At 39.7% G+C, this 21,126-nt stretch overlaps 1 protein-coding gene and 1 pseudogene across 1 annotated transcript in view; both read right to left on the minus strand.

Annotated features, from left to right (window-relative positions):
• The window catches only part of OTC (ornithine transcarbamylase), a 61,703-nt gene that overhangs the window by 13,913 nt on the left and 26,664 nt on the right, over positions 1-21,126 (minus strand). Inside the window, exons 5-6 of the mRNA XM_047716754.1 lie at positions 6,110-6,263; positions 4,066-4,188 (exon numbers count right to left, since the gene is read on the minus strand). Coding sequence (XP_047572710.1) covers positions 4,066-4,188; positions 6,110-6,263 — 277 coding nt within the window. The remainder of the gene's footprint in view (positions 1-4,065; positions 4,189-6,109; positions 6,264-21,126) is intronic.
• LOC125092345 (thymosin beta-4-like) lies at positions 20,959-21,077 on the minus strand (annotated as a pseudogene).

Here is a 21,126-nt window from a genome sequence, read left to right on the forward strand (position 1 = left end):
AGAACAATGTTAAAATCATTACCATCAATAGTTTATGGAGCAATTTTACAATCAAGGACAAAATTATGTTTTCTTGAACATGTAAGTGATTCCCAGTTGAAGAATGGGGAAATAGATTAATTATGGCCTTGGAGACTTCAGGGCTTCTTAAATTTACAATAAATCTCCTAGCTTTATCTTGAAAGGAAATAGGCCTACTTATAAATTAACTGAACAACTTCTGCACTATCACGCTTTCCCAAAGACTTCTTAAAACTCTTACTCCCACCAAGATTTGACAAAGTTTTTTTTTTAAGATTTTATTTATTTATTTGACAGACAGAGATCAGAAGTAGGCAGAGAGGCAGGCAGAGAGAGAGGAAGGGAAGCAGGCTCCCTGCTGAGCAGAGAGCCCGATGCGGGACTCAATCCCAGGACCCTGAGATCATGACCTGAGCCGAAGGCAGTGGCTTAACCCACTGAGCCACCCAGGCGCCCCAAGATTTGACAAAGTCTTAACGCTGTCTGTCATTTAAATGAGTTTTTGCCTAAGAACAATATCAAAATTACTTTGTAAGATTCAAATTTTTTCCCTTTAGTGGTAATAAAACATCTCTGACACACCATAAAATGTTTAAATCCTATATTTTTCCAACAGAATAAAACCTCTCCAGAAGCATCTTCTATCAGGGAACAGTTACTGTTAATAAATGTTGTCACTGTAGAAACTAAATGCAATCACAGTTTGCATTAATACAGAGCTTTTCTTCCAACTTGATTTGGGTGACAGTGTGTTAACTCTTCCCATAAAGTGAAGGAGAACCACCTTAAGCACAAGTCGGATCTGACCCTTCATTTCCATTTATGCTGAAAGAAAGAGAATTATCTGCTGTAAGAATTCTCTCTCTGAGGGGCACCTGGGTGGCTCAGTGGGTTAAAGCCTCTGCCTTCAGCTCAGGTCATGGTCCCAGGGTCCTGGGATTGAGTCCCGCATCGGGCTCTCTGCTCAGCAGGGAGCCTGCTTCCCCCTCTCTCTCTCTGCCTGCCTCTCTGCCTACCTGTGACCTCTTTCTCTCTGTCAAATAAATAAATAAAATCTTAAAAAAAAAAAAAAAGAATTCTCTCTCTGAGTCCCCACAGTTTACTATAATAGGGTGGCTTCTAATACATGCTGTTGTCTGTGTCTGCCATTTCTTCTATGACAAGTGTATTAGGTAGAAGAGTGTCCTCCCAAAATTCATTCTCAGCCAGAACCTCAGAATGTAACCTTATCTAGGAGGGTATTCACAGATGTAAGGAGTTAAGATGAGGTCATACTGGATTAGGGCGGGCCTACTTTTTACATGACTGATGTTCTCCTATGAAGAGGGGCATCTGTACAGAGAAACAGAGACATAAAGGCAAGAACATGGAGGAAGAGACTGGAAGGATGCAGCCACAAGCCCAGGAAGCTTGGGGCTGTGGAGAGAGATGAGGATTCTTTCCTAGAGACTTCAGAGAGAGCGTGGCCCCACCGCCATCTTGATTTTGGACTTCTAGTCTCCAGAACTGTAAATAATAAATTTCTATCATTTGAAGCCACCCAGTGTGTGGTACTTTGTTATGACAGAGGGCACATTGACTCAAACTGGTTCAGCAAGAGCACTAGAGAAAAGCATTTTGTTTTCTTTTTCTTTGGCAGGAGACAGTGGACAATGCCGGTGCTCTACGCAGATGCCATCGTAGGATTTCTTTTCACAGCTTTTGCTCCCTCTCCCCATTTCAATGGGCTTTTAACAGCACTTGCAGCTCTTCCTCAGAAGACAGCCCTCTGGCTACCCAGCTGCTTTTCCTGCTGAAAGTGCCAGGGGATTTACTACCCCACCTCCCCTTGCTGCCTTTGACCAATGACTGGTTCAAAGAATGAAAGCCCACCTACTTGGGTGTGTGGCTGACACAGTTGGTTAATCATCTGACTTTAGATTTTGTCCCAGTTCATGATCTCAGAGTCCTGGGACAGAGCCCCGCATTGGTTCCCAGTGCGGAGTCCTCTTGGGATTCTCTCTCTGCCCCTCCCCTCGATTGTGCGCTTTCTCTCTCTCTTTCTTTCTCTCTCTCTCTCTTTAAAATAAATAAATAAAATCTTAAAAAAAGAGGAAGCAAGCCCACCTTCCTTGCCTCAGGTTGAGACAACTCTGGGGCATAAGTTACGCTTTTGAGCTCACCTGTGGGATCAGGCTGTAGCTTCCTTCTGTAGGATGATGCCTGACATGGCACTAGAGTGACCAATCATGCCCTTTGCTTGGGAGTCTCCCAGTTTTAGCACCGATAGTCTGATGTCCCTGGAAATCCCTCAGTCTTAGGCAAACCGGGATGGTTAGTGACTCTAAATGGCCCTCTTGCTTAGATTCTTCCCTCTCTCTGTCCTTCTACTTTCCTACAGGTCTTCCTTAGGAGTACTCCTTTAATACCTGTACACAAATCCTCACTAAATCCCTTGTAGGGAACTCAGCCCAAGACACTGGTGGAGGAAGGGGTGAAGAGCGCATGAAAGCCTGGGGGACTGGGGAATTTCCTATTAGAGAAATTCAGTCATTAACCCATATTGTGTAATTCATGTTCCTGGTGATTGGCAAATAAACATCTCAAACTCAAGAAGCAGAAGCAGGGAGTAATTTTAGGCCTTAGTAATTTTAAGATGCCTCTGGACGTCTTAGTTTGTTAGAGGGAACCCTCGCACTCACTACTGAAATAGCAGCAAACAGATGCCTGGTCAGAAACACACTAGTCCACAGTAATTGTGAAGAGTTGCTCTTACTGACAGGGCCAATTTTATCTTTCACTTTGTTTCTCTCTGTCTTTCTGTCTCTGTCAAATAAATAAATAAATCTTTAAAAAAAATCCATTAAAAAAAAAAAAAGACTTCCGATTGGATATCATTAGCCAATCAGAAACATAATGGGGAAAATATTCAGTAGTGATGGGATTTTTTTTTTAGGATTTTATTTATTTATTTGACAGACAGAGATCACAAGTAGGCAGAGAGGCAGGCAGAGAGAGAGGGGGAAGCAGGCTCCCTACCGAGCAGAGAGCCCAATGCGGGGCTCGATCCCAGGACCCTGAGGTCATGACCTGAGCTGAAGGCAGAGCCTTAACCCACTGAGCCACCCAGGCGCCCCAGTGATGGAATATTTAAAAGGTTCTGTGGGGATCCTTCAGTTCTGGTTTGTGTATGAGTCTCTTGTACATTAATTTTTGTCCTGTAAAAGGCTTATTTATTTTGTATGAGGCAGGGAGTGTCTTAACATAGGGCTTCTCTTGGAGGCATCTACACTTTTTTATTTGGGTGTATTATTTATGGATTTATGTCATTATGTAGGTAAAACATTAACATGTTGAGAAATTCAAACCACATAAAAGGATATACCATGAAAATAAAGTCTCCCTCCTATCTCTGTCCTTGAACCTCCCACTTCCCCTTCTCAGAGGCAGCAACTATTACCAGCTCCTTACATATCAAAAGTGTTACTTTTGAAAATAACCTATGAAAGAAGTCATGCCGCCTGTACATTCTGTGTGAGATTAGCAGCAGAGTAGGAAGTAAATTGGGGACATTTTCACAGCTTCGTGGGACTCAGATTCGAAAAGCTGCAGGGCCCCTGGAGTTGAGTTTGAAATATTAAGCTGGTATAGAAGCCATCACTGTGACCTTCACACTAGATTGGCATTTTTTCTACTAAACTGCAGTATTAGAAAAGCGATGACATTCTTTCTATGCCTTGGGAATTCTACACTGTCTGGATTTCATTGCTTTCTTCAGCCTCTGTTGTAGCGGTGCCCAAGGATGCCAGTCATCTTACTGGCTGGCTTCAGGGCCGTCAAAGGGATAATTCAGAGAGGCTTTTAAGAAAGACACACAGATGAGAGGCTTCATGGGAATGGGCACTCAAGAGGTCACATAAATGTAATAGTAATGCTAGTTACATAGCCTTAAGTTTGTGGCCTCACCTGTGCCTTCCTTGAATGGAAGACTGGTTTGTTTTCACTGGTAGTTGTATCTGGGATGATTTAAGAGGGGCTTAGTCTCAAGGCAGAAAGTTCCCCTACCTTTGGAGTGGCTGCCTGAAGGTGCATCCCGAATTTTGCAGCACTCATCATGATGGAATGCAGAATGTTGTTCCCATCCCCAATCCAGCTGAGGGTAAGGCCTTTCAGAGAGCCATAGTGTTCCTAAAAGCCAAGCGAGGAGGAGATTACATCCAGGAGGAAAGCCACTTGTGTGAAACAATTATTAGAGCTAAAATAAAGGAAAGAGTCAGCCTTCACCTCATTTTTTATAGCTTTGTTGGAATGAACAAACTACTAGTTTTTTGTTTTTGCATTATATAGAGCAATTCAATAATATGAATGTATAATCACAACAAATAGCAAAATGACTTAATGTCTTAAACCATGACATCATATGAACTCATACAGAGACTCATAGTTTCATACATTTCCAAATCTGAATCTTTGTTGGATTCACTCATTCGTTCATTCATTCATTCATTCACTCAACAAATTGAGTGTCCAGAGGCTTTCCTTGGTCCTGGAGATAGAACAATGAAGAAAGGAGAGAAAAAAAAATCACTACCATTATGGAGCTTACATTCATTGGTTTTAGAATGGGGAAACACAATGCATCTTGAACAGTGGAACATGGTGTCTATGTTTGCATTTATATAAAGTTAAAAAACATGCCCATTAATATTTTGGTTGTTTACAGATATAGATGTGTAGTCAAAATATAAACACATGCCTGGGAATTATAAATACAAACATCAGGAAAATAATTTCTTTGTCGGGTGAAAGGAAATGGGATCAGGGAGAGTTACACAGTAGGCTTCAACTCTTTATAATATATTATTTAAAAACAAAAAAAATTTCTAAAGTAAGATTTGACAAAACTATGTAATAGGCTTAAGGGCGTTTGTTTGTTTTATTTTTCTTGAAGTGTCTGTAGGCTTCACAGATTTTATATATTCACAAAGATAATATTTTAAAAATAGAAAGGCTAAACAACTTTGAGATCGCAGAACTACTACATGATGAATCTAGGATTTAAATCCAAGTCCATCTGATTTAAATGCCATGTTCTTAATAAGCTGCTATTTATTCACTCAACTCCTGCTTTGAGTATCTTCTATATGAAGGCATTGCACCAGGCCCTGCAGGGGACAATATGATGAATAGGAAATTTTTTTTATTGTCCTTCAATGAATCTGTAATCTAGTAATGATGAAGCCCCAGGGGGGGAGCATTAAATTATCTGGCATATATGTAAAGCCACACCTGCCAGCAGCCACTTGGTATCTAACATTGCTGTATCATCTTCTCTGCATCAATCCTATCCTCATCACCAAAGAGTTCCATTTCATTTTGAGTTTAACTTCACATTCATATGTGTGTGGCTCATTCAAATAAGGAGGAATATGGATCCATCAGTTCTCCCTGTCTTCCAGAACAGTCCATCCACACAGAAACCATGATTGTCAGGATTCCCGATGGCAAGACCATGTAGATTGGCTGTGGCAAGCCAAATGAGATGAATCTTTTCAAAGTTATTCAAGTTTCTAATTTAAGGGGACATGGCTAATTTTGCCTCGGTTCTATAAATTCTACATGTTCTTAACTCCAGTCTCAAGCAATCAGTTTATTAAAATGATAGAAAATGGCCTCCCTCTCAGAAAGTGATTTGGTAGTGGACCATTTTGAATATTCAAAGCATACTCAACCAGTCTTCATTCCCAAGCCACAGAGCCGGATGTATGTAGGATTACATAAAACATTTCCATTCTGTATGCTCCAGCATTCTCTGTTCACCCATTGTGTTAAATATGTCCCAGAAAACAGTGATTGAAAGAAGAGGGGATGGGGGGGTGGGACTAAAAGAGGTTGTGAATTGAGTTGAGAATAGAAGGATCTGATGATCTGTTTTTAACAATGCCCTGTCTCCTTTGGAGATCTAGCATTCACACATATGCTGTAGTTCTTTGCCAAAATGATATTTGAAAACAAAACACCAATACCATGATTTAAATGGTTCCACTCAAAGCTAGTTGGGAACAATTTATTTATTTTGCTTTTATGTAAGGCAAAGAAATAAGCCAACCTGGAGCGTGAGGTAATCAGCCAGGATCTGGATAGGATGGTACAAATCTGACAGCCCATTGATGATTGGAATGGATGCTTCTTTAGCCAGAATATCTAGATCTGATTGTTTGTACACTCGAGCCAGCACTGCATCTGTCATGCTAGACAACACACTGCAGGAGACCAAGAAAAGATAATCTAAGTTATGCTTAATAATTCCTTCTTTAGACATGATCTTAAACAGGAATAAGAAATGCTAATAAATTAGAATTGTTACAAAGTTACAGCTACTTAACATGACAGATTTTAAAGCTAATATTATGGCACCTGGGGGGCTCAGTCAGTTAAGCATCTGCCTTTGGCTAAGGTCATGATCCCAGGGTCCTGAGATCCAGCCCCACCTCAGGCTCCCTGCTCACTGGGGAGTCTGCTTGTCCCTGTCCCTCTGCCCCTCCCACTGCTCATGTTCTCTCTCTCATACTTCCTCTTTCTCTCTCAAATAAATAAATAAAATCTAAAAAATAAAAGCTAATATTAAACATGTAGTCATTATAGGAGCCAGATGTTGTTCCACTGATCTCATCCAGTGACCACTGCTTTTACTGTTTTTTTACAGGGGTAAGAAATCAATTGTGGGCCTAGCAAGTTATGACAATGAATTATAATTGATAAGGGGCAGTTGGTAAAGTTAAAAGGACAAGATCAAAACAAGGTATACACAGTGACATTAATGGTCTGGCATGTGGCTCATTTTCTTTGATGTCATCCCACAGACATATATACATTTTCAATGTAAAATTGAAAGTACGTGTGTGGCAGCCATGAATGTTGCACACACCGGTTGCCGCACAAGAAAGAACCTTCTGGGAGGAGTCTCATTAGCCGACAACCCCCAGCTGCTGCACTTTTGGGATACACTGTAGTGTTTCCACTAAGGCCACACTTCCCCCATACTATATTCCCAGCCAATGGCTGAGCAGAGTGGGGGCAACAGAGCTGAGTTACTCTGCCTGACATGGGACTGCTCCAATGGGCAGTCTTTGCTCTGAGGTTCCCCATTGTCCTGGCCAAGACTTTCTCAGACCTCTGCTGCAGTCTCAGGTTCTTTTTACCCTACTTTTTCCTCCCTCTTCTTCCTTCAATACAGTATGACCTGCACTGTGGTCTGAAGGCTTTCCCTGCCTACTTCTGCTTCCTCCTTCCTTCATCCTTCAGAGTTGTTTCCCCCATCAATCTCTTGCAAGTTTAATTTCATTTTGGAGTCTGCTTCTTTATGAATTTGAATGACACAAACCACAGTAAACTTCTGTAGGGGCTGAGCCTGAGAAGGCATTCAGCCCTTGTACCTGCACCCTACATAGCTATCAGCATCTCTGAAAAAAGACAGAAAGTGTTCGACATCATAAACACAAAAATCCACCAAAAAGGCAAGGCAAACCAAATCATGGCCATGAATTCGAATAGCATAGAGAAAGGTGAATGTTATTATTCTCATTTCATAGCTGAAGGACCCAAGACACAAAGAGGTTAAGTAACTTGCACCAGACCACACAGCTAAGTAAGTTGGAGGAGCTCATATTCAAACCAAAGTCAATTTAAGTCAAAACTCCATGTTCACTATGGAGTATTATGCCTCCATCAGAAAGCATGAATACCCAACTTTTGTAGCAACATGGATGGGACTAGAAGAGATTATGCTGAGTGAAATAAATCAAGCAGAGAGAGTCAGTTATCATACGGTTTCACTTATTTGTGGAGCATAACAAATAACATGGAGGACATGGAGAGACGGAGAGGAGAAGGGAGTTGAGGGAAATTGGAAGGGGAGGTGAACCATGAGAGACTATGGACTCTGAAAAACAACCTGAGGGTTTTGAAGGGGCGGTGGGTGGGAGGTTAGGGGAGCCAGGTGGTGGGTATTAAGAAGGGCATGTATTGCATGGAGCACTGGGTGTTGTGCAAAAACAATGAATACTGTTACACTGAAAAGAAATTTAAAAAAAAAAAAACACTCCATGTTCTTGGGGCCCCTAGGTGGCTCAGTTGGTTGAGTGACTCTTGCTTTCCCCTCAGGTCATGATCTCAGGGTCATGAGATTGAGCCCTGTGTCAGGCTTTCTGCTCCACAGGGAATCTGCTTGAAGATTTTCTCCCTCTGACCTCTTCCCCATTTGTTTCTCTCCCTTTCTCTCTCTCTAATAAGTAAATCAATCTACCAAGAGTATAAGAGTGTTCCCCTTTCTCCACATCCTCGCCAACATTTGTTGTACCTAGGGAGGCAAAACTGAATGGGAAGAAATCAGAGAGGGAGACAACCATGAAAGACTCTGAACTCAGGGAAACAAACAGTATTGCAGAAGGGAGGGAGGTGGGGGAATGGAGTAATCGGGTGATGGGTATTAAGGAGGGCTAGTGATGTGAACACTGGGTGTTATACCCAACTGATGAATCGTTGAACACTATATCCAAAACTAATGATGTACTATATGTTGGCTAATTAAACTTGATAAAAATAAAAATAATTTTTTAAAAAAATAAGTAAATCTTTTAAAAAGTCCATGTTCTTACTGTTAAAACACATTTCCTCAACTCTGCACGTGTAAATATCTGGAAGGAAAGCCTGGGATCCATATTTTAATTTTTTTCCATGCATCAGAGTGATGGTGTTTCCTCAGCTAAAGCTTCAGCCTTACAAAACTAGCAAAGATGGCCTTTGGTTTAAAATCTCATTTTCTTATTATTTAAAGGGAAACCTCTACAATAGAGGCTTCTAACCATTTCAGTTTTAAAGAATCTTTTTTTTTAAATTTTTTTTATTTTTTTTATTTTTTCAGCATAACAATATTCATTATTTTTGCACCACACCCAGTGCTCCATGCAATCCGTGCCCTCTACAATACCCACCACCTGGTGCCCCCAACCTCCCACCCCCCACCCCTTCAAAATTCTCAGATCGTTTTTCAGAGTCCATAGTCTCTCATGGTTCACCTCCCCTTCCAATTTCCCTCAACTCCCTTCTCCTCTCCATCTCCCCTTGTCCTCCATGCTATTTGTTATGCTCCACAAATAAGTGAAACCATATGATAAGATCAACGGGAAACCCAGCCAGGACCAAGTTCACCTACTAAAGAATCTTTTTTTAATGACAAAAGAATTTGGAAAGCCACTCATAGTAGCAGTTAGAGTAAATATAATTATGATTATAAAGTACCCATTGGGGCTTGTTCTGGTTCTGTAACTTAATGAGCTGTGTGACCTTGGAAATGTTATAAAATTTCTCTGTGACTTAGTTTCTTCATCTCTAAAACAACAACAGTAATATCTATCCTATTGAGTTGTGAGGATTACATGAGATTACCTATTTAAAGGGAATAGTATGATGTCTTATTCATAGTAAGAGATCAGTAAGTAGTAGATATTATTACCATGTCAAAAGAAATCGCAACTCAACAACAACAACAAAAAAATCCAATTAAAAAATGGGCAAAGGACCTGAATAGACATTTTTCTAAAGACATGCAGATGGCCAACAGACACATGAAAAGATGCTCAGCATCACTCATCATCAGGGAAGTGCAAAAAATAAAAACCACAATGATGTATCAATTTACACCCATTCAAATGGCTAAAATCAAAACCAAACACACCAACTTAAGAAAGAAAGAGAGAGACAGAGAGAGAAAGAAAGAAAGAAAGAGAAAAGGAAAAAAGAAAGGGAAAGAGAGAGGAAGGGAGAGAGGAAGGATGGATGAATTTCAGAATCACAGGCCCCACTCAAATTTACTGAATCAGAAGCTGCATTTTAATAAGGTTTCCAGGTGATTAATTTGCATATTAAAGTTTGAGATCCCTAATAGAGACAGAATTGAGGCCACTAAATTTTTTTTTAAAGATTTTATTTATTTATTTGACAGAGAGAAATCACAAGTAAGCAGAGAGGCAGGCAGAGAGAGAGGAGGAAGCAGGCTCCCCGCTGAGCAGAAAGCCCGATGCGGGGCTCGAACCCAGGACCTGGGATCATGACCTGAGCCAAAGGCAGCGGCTTAACCCACTGAGCCACCCAGGCACCCCAAGGCCACTAAATTTTTAAAAGTACCATCCATTCATTTCTTAGAACCCTAACCTGGCCAAAAAAAAAGAGAAAACTATCAAGAGATGGCAGCCCACAAAAATAGGATTCTGTCCATAATCTCTGGCAGAGAGTGCTTTCTAGTTCAATTGAAGGAAAAAGGCATCTCAAATCCTAAGAAATGAATAATCCACTCCATTAAGGCCTCCCTTGTTAGAATAACCAGGTGCCCTGAGCCATCCGATGACCTATGGCAATGGTTCCCAAACTTTGGTGTGTATCAGAACTAAATAAAGAACTAATAAACTACAGAGCCCCAAGCTCCTGAAATAAGGGAGAAATCTGGGTCTTTGTACTATTACCAGGTTTCCCAGGTAACTCAGATAACCTTACAAATGTTGAGAACCACTGTCCTAAGGCATAAGCTTTATGTTAAAAGAATTTTAAATCTTCCTTTCTTCAAGATCTTAATAAAAATTCCCTCCCCAGTACAGATATACTGATGCTTCATGGTATGGAATGCAGGCTTTTAACTCTATCATGATGAAGTCACTTAGATGGAGGTAGATATCCCACTAAGGTTTATAACTGTAATCACTTATCAGTTCCCTATTTCAGAAGAATTGGTTAATTTTATGATACCTAAAATCCTGAGAGAGAGAGGTAGAGGAGTGTTTGACTGGAAAGGACTTCTTTAAATATGCATCACTTCCTAAACTGTGTACAAATAGGATAAAAAAAAACAATCTGGATTAACCATTGCAGTTGACCTTATTTTATTTATATTGTAGCTTCTCAAATAATTTTAGTGTTCTAGAACCATAGGTCTCCAGCCTCTTAAGGTTTTTTTAAAGATCTTATTTATTTATTTGACAGACAGAGATCACAAGTAGACAGAGAGGCAGGCAGATAGAGGGGGAAGCAGGCTCCCTGCTGAGCAGAGAGCCCAAAGGGATTGTGACCTGAGCTGAAGGCAGAGGCTTTAATCTACTGAGCCACCAAGGCGCCCTTCCAACCTCTTAAGGTTTCAAGAATTTTACAATGTATTGTTGAGTTTTGCTAGATTTAGTGTGTGTTATATATAAATGTTATCTTAACCTCATAGATGAGGAAACCAAGGCCTTGCAAACCTTGAAGTAATTAGAGCAAGGTTAGAAAGAATGAAGAATGATGAAGCTGAAAGAGGGAGACATGAGGGTAGCAGCTGGAGAAGTCAATGCCTTATGGACATGAAGATTTCAAGATGATTGGAAAAGAGCAATTGTGGTTCCCTCCCTTGAACAATTCCAAGAGCTCTCGAAGCAAAGCAGCCAAAAGACAAACATGCATTTACTTGACCTGTTTATAATGTGAAGTTGATGTCTCAGGAACCTATATGGTAGAATCTTATGGGAGAGTACCTGGCCTGCTTTACTGAGATTGCCCAACACCTCCTAGGACAGAGGTTCTTGACCTTGGCTGCCCATTAAGATCACCTATGGAGCTGTAAAAATCCTGATGCCATATTCTGCCCTTTGGAAAGTTAAAGCAGAGATATGGTGGAAGATTCACATCGATATTTTTAAAGCTTACCAAGTTATTCCAATATGAAGACAACAAGACTGAGAATGGTTGTTCTCAAAAATAGAAAGAGGAGGTGGGAAGAGAGTGGGATCTTCTGCTGTGGGATGGAACAATGGAGAGCAGAAAGTCTCAGTAGTCTCAGAATCCTATAGTATAAGAAAAATAAGAGCTAAAAACATGATATGCTATACTGGAAAGAACAAGATCTTATACACTTATAAAAGAGGCATTTTGGGGGTGCCTGGGTGGCTCAGTTGGTTGAGTGGCTGACTCTTTATTTTGGGTCAGGTCATGATCTCGGGGTTGTGAGATCAAGCCCTGCCTCAGGCTCCCACATAGTGTAGAATCTGCTTGAGATTCTCTCTCTTTCTCCCCCTCCCCCCAACTTGCTCTCTTTCTCTCTAAACAAATAAATGGATAAAATCTTGAAAAAAGAAGATGTATTTATTTTCCTTTCAGCTCAGTCACTACCAGGAACAGTTCAATGGCAGCTGCAATAGCTATAATCTTTTCCCTTTCAGCACTTATAAGTATCCCTAGTGCCCAGAATTTGGTCTTAATATTGTTCTATTAAAAAGAAGAAGAAGAAAAAGAGTGGCACCTGGGTGGCTCAGTCCTTAAGTGTCTGCCTTCAGCTCAGGTCATGATCCCAGGGTCCTGGGATCCAGCGCCGAATCAGGCTCCTCGCTCAGCAGGAAACCTGCTTTGCCCTCTCCCACTCCCCCTGCTTCTGTTCCCTCTCTCACTGTATCTCTCTCTGTGTCAAATAAATACATGAAATCTTTTTTTAAAAAGAAGGGGGAAAGAGAAACTATTACAGGATAGTTGATTCCATGTCCTTGGGCTGGACTAAATCATTACAGGTCTATAACACCCTGTGGTTTCCAGGAAGCAAAAGCAATTTTAAAATGGCAGAGGCAGTGCTAAAAGGAAAAAAAAATCAACTTGAAGAAGCTCCCATTTGTCAAGTTGTGGTCACTTATAGTACCAAAAATCATCAAATAAAATAATTTGTGCCTCTAAAAGTCCATCATGCTAATAAAGAAAGAGTTAATGCAAAGAAAATGTACAAAAACATAATTGTAGCATCAGTGAAGAATGGCTATTACCATGTACATTTGAATTTATTTACTAAGTAAGAAAGTATTTATATATATCTACATATACAGATAGATCTTTGTGGGTTATTGTTAAGTATATTTCTCTTTTTTATTATGTTCAGTTAGCCACTGTATAGTACATCATGAGTTTTTGATGTAGTGTTCAATGATTCATTAGTATATTTCTATTTATAAAGCATAGATACATACCATTATAATGTGTATAAATCACAAAGAATTACATTAACTTAGAAACCAAATTCCTAGAACTGGTAGAAACCATAACACAAATGGGCAGATGCCGTCAGCATTTGTGGTTTTATAGAAAGTGACGTAGAAAAGGAGTCTAGCAGTTAACTAGCACCAGTTGCCATATACAATTTCCAATTAGAAAGATGACATGACCATTTATTCCAAAATAATGGTCCTGAAGAAGAATCTAAATTTTCAGCCTCACCTTCCTGCCTCCCTGGGAATAAAACTTCTTGATGACCTGACTAATTATAAAACAATGTCATTAAGAAAGGCATATATTTTAAAATATCCAAACCAGGCCAGGTTAATATATCATGAAGACATTACAGTGGGTCTGCCAGAGATGAAAAACAAAGAAAATAAAACTTAAAAGATACCTTATCTTTTAATTTCTGTAAAAAGTCAGAATCTATATGAAAAAACTAAAATCAGGGTCCTATGGTACATACAATAATGCCCCCCACCCAAACATGCCCATGTCCCGGTACCCAGAACCTGTGATTAAGTTACCTCAGATAGAAAAGGAATTTTGTAGATGGGATTAATTAAGGATCTTGAGACAGAGAGATTATCCTGGGGAGGGCCCAATGTAATTACAAGGGTCCTCATAAGAGAGAGGCAAAAGGTCAGGAAAGAGAGAAGATGCTAGCTTCTTGAAGAGGGAGGAAGGCTAGAAAGGGTGAGGACTTGGATTCTCCCCTGGAGCCTCCAAAAGGAACACAACACTGTGGACTCATGTTAGACATCTGACCTCCGGAAGTGTAAGATAATAAATTTGTGTTGTTTGAAATCACAGTGTATGGTAATTTGTTAAGGCACCAATAGGAAACCAATATAGATCTATGATAAAAAGTGAAAGTGATGTGCTCAAAATATATTCAGTCTAGTGGCCAGCCATGTGAGTTTAGTTCATCTTGACATTAGCAACCAGTTCCCACAACCCAACCAAAACTGAGTGTTCAGCAATCCACTTAACCTGCATTACTAGCCTCCCAAGATGCTCTTTCTTTTTTTCCCCTTTCCGGTTTGGTAGAATTACAAAGGTAAGTTCTGAAAAGGTATCAAAGTAGTCTTTTGTAGGATTCCTGACAAACCAGCAATGTAGAGAAGTTTCAATTCCAGGGCTATAAAAGATAAGAATAAAAGTAGGGATAAGAATGTAGAGCAACATCTATGATATTAATAGCATGGTGCCCAGTTCTGTTGTTAAAATATTAATCAGCTCTGTAATCAATGGGCTATTTTTTGTGTATCTTTTCCTTTTTCAAAATGTTTAGAGCATCCAAGGAAATCCAAAACACTAGGCTTGTGATTAAGTTAAATGTTTAAGAGCATTTGATTTAAGTTTGCAATCAGTGTTTAAATGGTTGAGGAGACTTGTTTTGTTCAGTTAATATGTATTTGACTTATTGGTTAAGTAGTATGTGACTGTTTAAAGCAGTTGTTCTGAAACTTGAACACACATCAGAATCACCAGGTGGGCTTGTTGAAATACAGTCAGTTGGGTTTCTGATTCAGTAAGTGTGGGTTGGGTCCCCAAAGAACTTGCATTTCCAACAAACTCCCAGGTACAGCTTATTCTGCTGGCTTGGGGACCACACTTTGAGAACCACCAAGGAATGTTAGCTATTTTATGTTTAAAGGAATGCTAAGTGCTTGATAAATTCATAAGATTAATATTTTGGGATGTCAACAAAGTACAAAAAATAGGGTTTATTGGTTTAGGCTCAGAAAGCCCCTTGGAGATTAAAACATCTATGGGCAAAAGGGAGTATGACGAAGCTTGATAGAAAATGCCACTTTGATCCTTCTACCACAGAAGCTGAAGATGAAGTAGAATTAATGATAGAAGTGGAAAAGGAACAGTTTCCAGGTTGTTTTCACACTGGAATCACTTATGGAAACAAAGACATTAAAGACCTTTAGTTACTTAGTTCTATTTTTTTGTCAATAATGCTGCTTTCTACTTAATGTTTGTTTTTGTTTTTTTTTTAAAATTTTATTCATTTATTTGACAGGCAGAGATCACAAGTAGGTAGAGAGGCAGGCAGAGAGAGAGGAAGGGAAGCAGGCTCCCTGCTGAGCAGAGAGCCCGATGCGGGACTCAATCCCAGGACCCTGAGATCATGACCTGAGCCGAAGGCAGCGGCTTAACCCACTGAGCCACCCAGGCGCCCTCTACTTAATGTTTTAAAGTTGCCATAAATCATAAAGAAATTACCACTCTTATTTTTCTTCTTCCAGGTTACTAAAGATCTTTAAAGAACAAAACAAAACAAAATAACCTTTTCACTGGAAACAATGGCAAAGCTGTAACTAGAGCTGGACTTACAGAGCCATTAACAGTAATTTGAACTTTCTATGCCTCTCCATCAATTTTTACCCAGCTTTAAGTATTGTAAGAGCCGAGTTATATGTGCTACAGATGAAAGGCTGACAAGTTAAAATACTCTCTCTAGCTCTGTAATGACTTGATTTTTGTCAGTTTTCATTTCCATTGAATATATAGAATTCTGTTTGCCATCTGGTGGATTCCTGCAGCTTTGTAGACTATCTTGGGCCTCTGTCACTGATGGTAACAAAACAGCTTTTACAAAATCCAAATTACCCAAATTTAAAGTTTCTCACATGCATCAGTTTCCTCTGGATGTTTGATGGCCAATATTAGGGTTTAGAAAAAATAATCCATAAGTTAAAACATTTATTCAACTTGATTCTACTTGAATGTTTAAAATGTGGTCTACTCCCCCCTATACTTACCCCCATCACTTCTTCTCCTAGGAAAAGAGGCATAGGACTTTAAGTGGAGAGATGGTTCAGGAGATAAAATGTTAACATTGATTATTTTAGGATGATGGCAGTATTGGTGGTTCTGTCTATATTTTTATAACTCTTTTAGTATTTTCTACGAAAAAGATGATTACTGTAATAACCAGGAGAAAAATACCTCATACCATTCAAAAAAGGAACATTTCTTCCAAACACGATTTTGAAAGTAATTGAGAATAAATTAAGGCTTCTTAGAGCAATGGCTAATTCGTGGCCTTGGTAAGTAATGAAATGTACGGGATGAGCCTGGAACATTTTGCCATATCAAAAAACAAGGGAATTATCAAAGCCTGAGAGAGTTAGGTCAAAACGACCCAGTAGCCAGCTTGAGAACAGATCACACTGGCCAAATATGGGTAATTTGAGCAACAATAAGAATAATAACTGCAATGAATTGAAGCCTTTGCATATGTTAAAATACATGTTTATAGAGAGATGAAAGAACAGAAGAACATTGACAAGAGTCATAACGACCAATTTCAAGTTAATGTAGAAGAGAACTCTCAGGCAGTTTGTATAAACTCTCATCAGAACAATCAGACCGCATAAAAATGAAACAAGATTGCACGGTATGTAGCAAGCCCTGATAGCGGATAATTTCATGCAAACTTCAGGACAATTCTGAAGAAATGGTGTGGAGGAGGCATGAAAAGGATGGATGATCTAAATAACCCATAAAGACCTTTCCAACATTGAATTTTTATGATTCGTTGATGTTTTATCCTTTGGTATAAGATCAAAACTTTTTTAGGAATTAATTAAAACCCCAGAAGACCAGAACAAAACAAAACAAAAAATACCATAAGCAAAGTTCCCCATGGCCTCAGGAAAGCCCCTGCAGAGTCTTTGTGGTTGGATGAACAGACGCTAAAACAAAACAAAAGAAAAGAAAACAACCAACAAAACAGAAAAAAAACACTAGGAGTGTCTTGGGCCAGATCTTACGAGCAAGCATGGATATTGGTGAGCTGGACAATCATACAATAATCCTGATGCTGTTAGAAGTTGAGTTGTTCCTAAACTTAATGGAACGTGGTGAATGTGTTGCAAAAGCCAAAGGCAAACAGAACTTGTATTCTCATGGGGTCCTGCCCCCACATTCTTCCTTTTGTCCTTATCCTGCCTTGAATCAGACTGTGTGCCCCCTAAATTCCAGTTTGTTATCAGTGACAGCCAGATTTTTTTAGTTATATCAATATAAGAATAATGAGGACACAAAATAATACCTTTAACAAAGCCAGATGGGCTCCTCTCAAATGGGCTGGTGTTGGAAGAAATCCAGGGATGCTGAATAATTGCTACATGAGATTTATTCATGAAAGCTTTTATAATGGCCAGATTACTTTGACTTAGGTATTAGTGCCTAGTTTTGAGGACCTCGGGGATAAATGGGTAGGGCATAATGGCATTGAGAATGACTTCCTCAAAATGTGTCATAGGAATTTCAGCCTTGGGTCACTGTAAGCTGACTAGGAGACCACGGTGATGTCTCAAATCAGAGCTTTCCTGAGATTGAATCAGGCCATAACTTGGTTCAATCAATATTACTTGAATTTATTCTGTGTGCCTGTCCTTTATAAGCATTATCTCATTCATCCTCATGTAATTCATTGAGATAAGTATTTGTATCTCCACTTTACAGCTGAGGAACCTGACTTAGAAGCAACTAGTCCAGTGTGGTATGAGTTGTGACTTCAACCAAACCCCAACCCTGTTTCAAAGCCCCTGCAATTTCCACTGTGGCAAACTGCCTCTATACTATGAAGAGTCATAGTTCATGTTGCGAAGGACTGAATTTTGTTACCATTTACCCAAGGACATACAACGGCCATGACTGCTAGCTTTTTGGTGACCTCTGTAAAGATTCATGGAGATATCATATTTTCAATTTATAGATACATCAATTTATTAGTACCTAATTCAGTGTAATATTTTAGAACGTTTTAGTAAGAAATCTAAGAAAGATTGCCTTTTTCGGTCTTAATATCACTCATATAAATACCTTCAATAAGAGTTTTCCAGCTTTTTAAAAACATTCCTTTCAACATGGCAGTGGTTCACTCCATTATTTGAGGACTGTGTTCCATCCACAAATCCCTCTGTAACCTCCATTATTTGAGCTGTCAGAATGAGAAGGATTTGAAACCTTTCCATGCTGTTGCAGGGGCATGTGGATGTGTGATTATGTAGTGGGTTGAATGGTGTCCCCTAAATTCATATCCACTTGGAAACTCAAAATGTGACCTTGTTTGGAAATAGGGTCTTCATAGAAGTCATGAGTTAAGATGAGGTCACACTGGAATAGGGTGGGCCTTACATCCAATAACCAATGTCCTCATAAGAAGGGGAGGGGATACACAGACATACAGAGAAGACGCCCAGTTGAACATGGAGGCAGAATTTGGAGGGATGTAGCTACAAGCCAAGGAACACCAAGGATTGCCAAAAGCCTTCAGAAGCTAGGCAAGGCAAGGAAGGATTCTACCCAGAGCCTTCAGACACAGCATGTCTTTGTTGACACCTTGATTTTGGACTTCTAGCCTCCAGAACTGTGAGCAAATAAATAATCTCTATTGTTTTAAGCCACCAAGTTTGTGGTCATTTGTATGGCAGCCCTAAGAAATGAATTACAGTGGTTTCTGCTGATTTTCTTTTCTACTAGTTTTACATTGGTGGAACACATTTTAGTAATCTCCACCATAAGTAAATTACACCTATAGGGAAAGTAGTTAGAGTAGAACAAGGTTACACTGGTTTTCTATGGAGCCTTTCATACACATCGTTCCTGAAGCTGCATCACTAGGTGCTGTATGAAAGCGAAAATGAGGGTAAAGCTATTATGCCCCTTTCAACTGCGGATTCAGAGTTTAGGCACCAACAAGCCGTCATTATGGAAGACACAGAAAGCCTTGAACCTGGAGAGATAATGTCCTACTGCCGTGGTGAAGTTCCATCCAATTTTAAACTTCCAAGGAATCCATGATCTCAGTCATGCTAAGGTGTCACTTCTGGTGTTATATCTAAAAGGATAAGGTCAGAGTGAAGGCAAAAATAGACTGCCCAACTCTTAACCCCAGTAGAGTACCAGAGAATTGACAAAATCTGAAAACACCTTCAAGTCTGAAGCAAGTTTAAATGAAAGAATGTGTATTTTGTGTGTCTTGTGATATGTTAGGGGATGGAAAAGAATTACTAAGAGAGATTTTTCAAAAGAGGGAAGTGAACAATGATTAATTCTGTCTATTGGGAGCTTGGCCCTATAGGGATCCACACTGAACAGAGGAAACAGTTCGAATCTTGAGGCTTTCCTTCCATGGGTACAATATATACTCCCTTACCAGTTAGAGTGTATCTAGGTAAAGGACGTTTAGCAAAATCCATAAGAGATGAGAGCCCAGTGGTGCAAAACATGAGTTAACACAGCAGTCCTAAGATGGCTGTCTTTGAAATGCCCACTTACAGGGTTGGCCCTTGGCTGGCATCCTGACCTTGGACTTTGGAGGGTTTCCACCATTCTTGGATATAGTAAGGATGGCTCACTGCCTAAATCCTATAAACACTATGGATTACACCGAACACTTCCCTTCCTTCTGGGATTCTAGAATTTGGGTTTATAATAGGCTGAGGATGTCCATGTCACCAGCTGTCAAAAGTCTTGAGCACTGTGTCTCTAACAAGCTTTCCTGATAGACAACATTTGGCATGTGTTGACACAACTCATTGCTGGGGGTAATTAAGCATGTCCTGTGTGGCTCTACAGGGAGAGGACCCTTGGAAGCTTGTGCCTGGTCTACCCTGGACTTGGCCCCATGTACATTTTCCCTTTGCTGGTTTTGTTTTACAGGTTTTTGTTTTTGTTTTATTTTGTCTTGTAATGGGTCTTAGCCATTAATATGACCATATATTGTGTCTTATGAGTGAGTCCTCCTAATGAATTCTTGAACCTGGGAGTGATTTGGGGGACCCTGACACACGAGCTCTTCCACAATATCAGCCAACAGTTCCACCTCAGTGTGCCCCTATTCCCCATTAGCACCCTCAGATTACACAATACTGAACTCAGACTTAGCTAAGGAGAATTTACCCACGATATTTTGAAGAGTGGACAGGTTTTATTCTTGTAGTCAAGAAAGTAAAGAGCGACACATTTTATTTTGGATGTGTATTTGGGTACTTCTTGGTCTGGTTGATCTTTCCTTTGGTGGCTGAAACAGGACGAACTTGTAAGGGTACTTCTTAAATTATTTGAATATCTAAAATATGTTTACTTGCAAATTTTAAAATACTGCTTGCTGTCCTTCTGTTCCTGAATACATTAAACTTGTTCTTGCCCTAAGCTTTTGTAGCAGCTTTTCCTGTCTGTAGTGCTTTTTCCCACAGGTTTGCATACCTGCCTCTGCCTTTTCAGTCCGTTCTCAACTGTCATCTCCCTGGAGAGAGGCCTTTCCTGACCACACTATCTCAAGTCAGCCCCACCCCACCCACAGATCACCTTGCTTTTGCTGCATCATAGGACATATCCCAACCTGCTGTTCTATTCATGCTTTGTTTAGTGAAAGCCTCCTCCCACTGAAATATAATTTCCAACAAGGATTTTGTTTGATTTGATCAGCATTTTATTCTGTGCTAAAACAATTCCTGGAAGAAAAACTAGGCATTCAATAAATATTTTTGAATACACAAATAATTAAATCATTTGACTAAATAATTAACAATTTAGAAATTGCACTTAACAGCTTTTAGGAGACTAGCCCAGTTTTGCCTTTTATTTTTCTTGTTGCCATATTCACTGTATTCCCCCTTACATTCTCCTTTCATCAATGGGCAGTCACTGTTTTCATTTCACCGGACCCCCAAAGTAGCCAGACAGGCCGATCGAGAAGCAACACCATCAATCAGTGTCAGGTGTGCACCATCTTCTTGATTTGAAAAGGCCAGCACTGTCATTTAAACATCATCCAATCTCTTTGCATCTTACAAAGTTGGATTTCCACAAAAAGCAAGAAGGCAATTGCTATGGATTGTATGCTGCATATTGGCAGGGTAGATGTCATTAAGATTCACTTCCTTGCTTCTCCAATTCAATTGCTTCTGTGAAAGGCAGTGGATTTCTCTTGCCTTCTTCAATTTAGATTTATTGAATTTCTGAATTTCAGCCATATCTTGTTTGTCAGATATTTTGGCAGATTAAGCAGTAATGGGGTACATAGAAGAAAGTCAG

This window comes from Lutra lutra, chromosome X, assembly GCF_902655055.1.
Source record: "Lutra lutra chromosome X, mLutLut1.2, whole genome shotgun sequence".
In the NCBI taxonomy this organism is placed as follows: domain Eukaryota; kingdom Metazoa; phylum Chordata; class Mammalia; order Carnivora; family Mustelidae; genus Lutra; species Lutra lutra.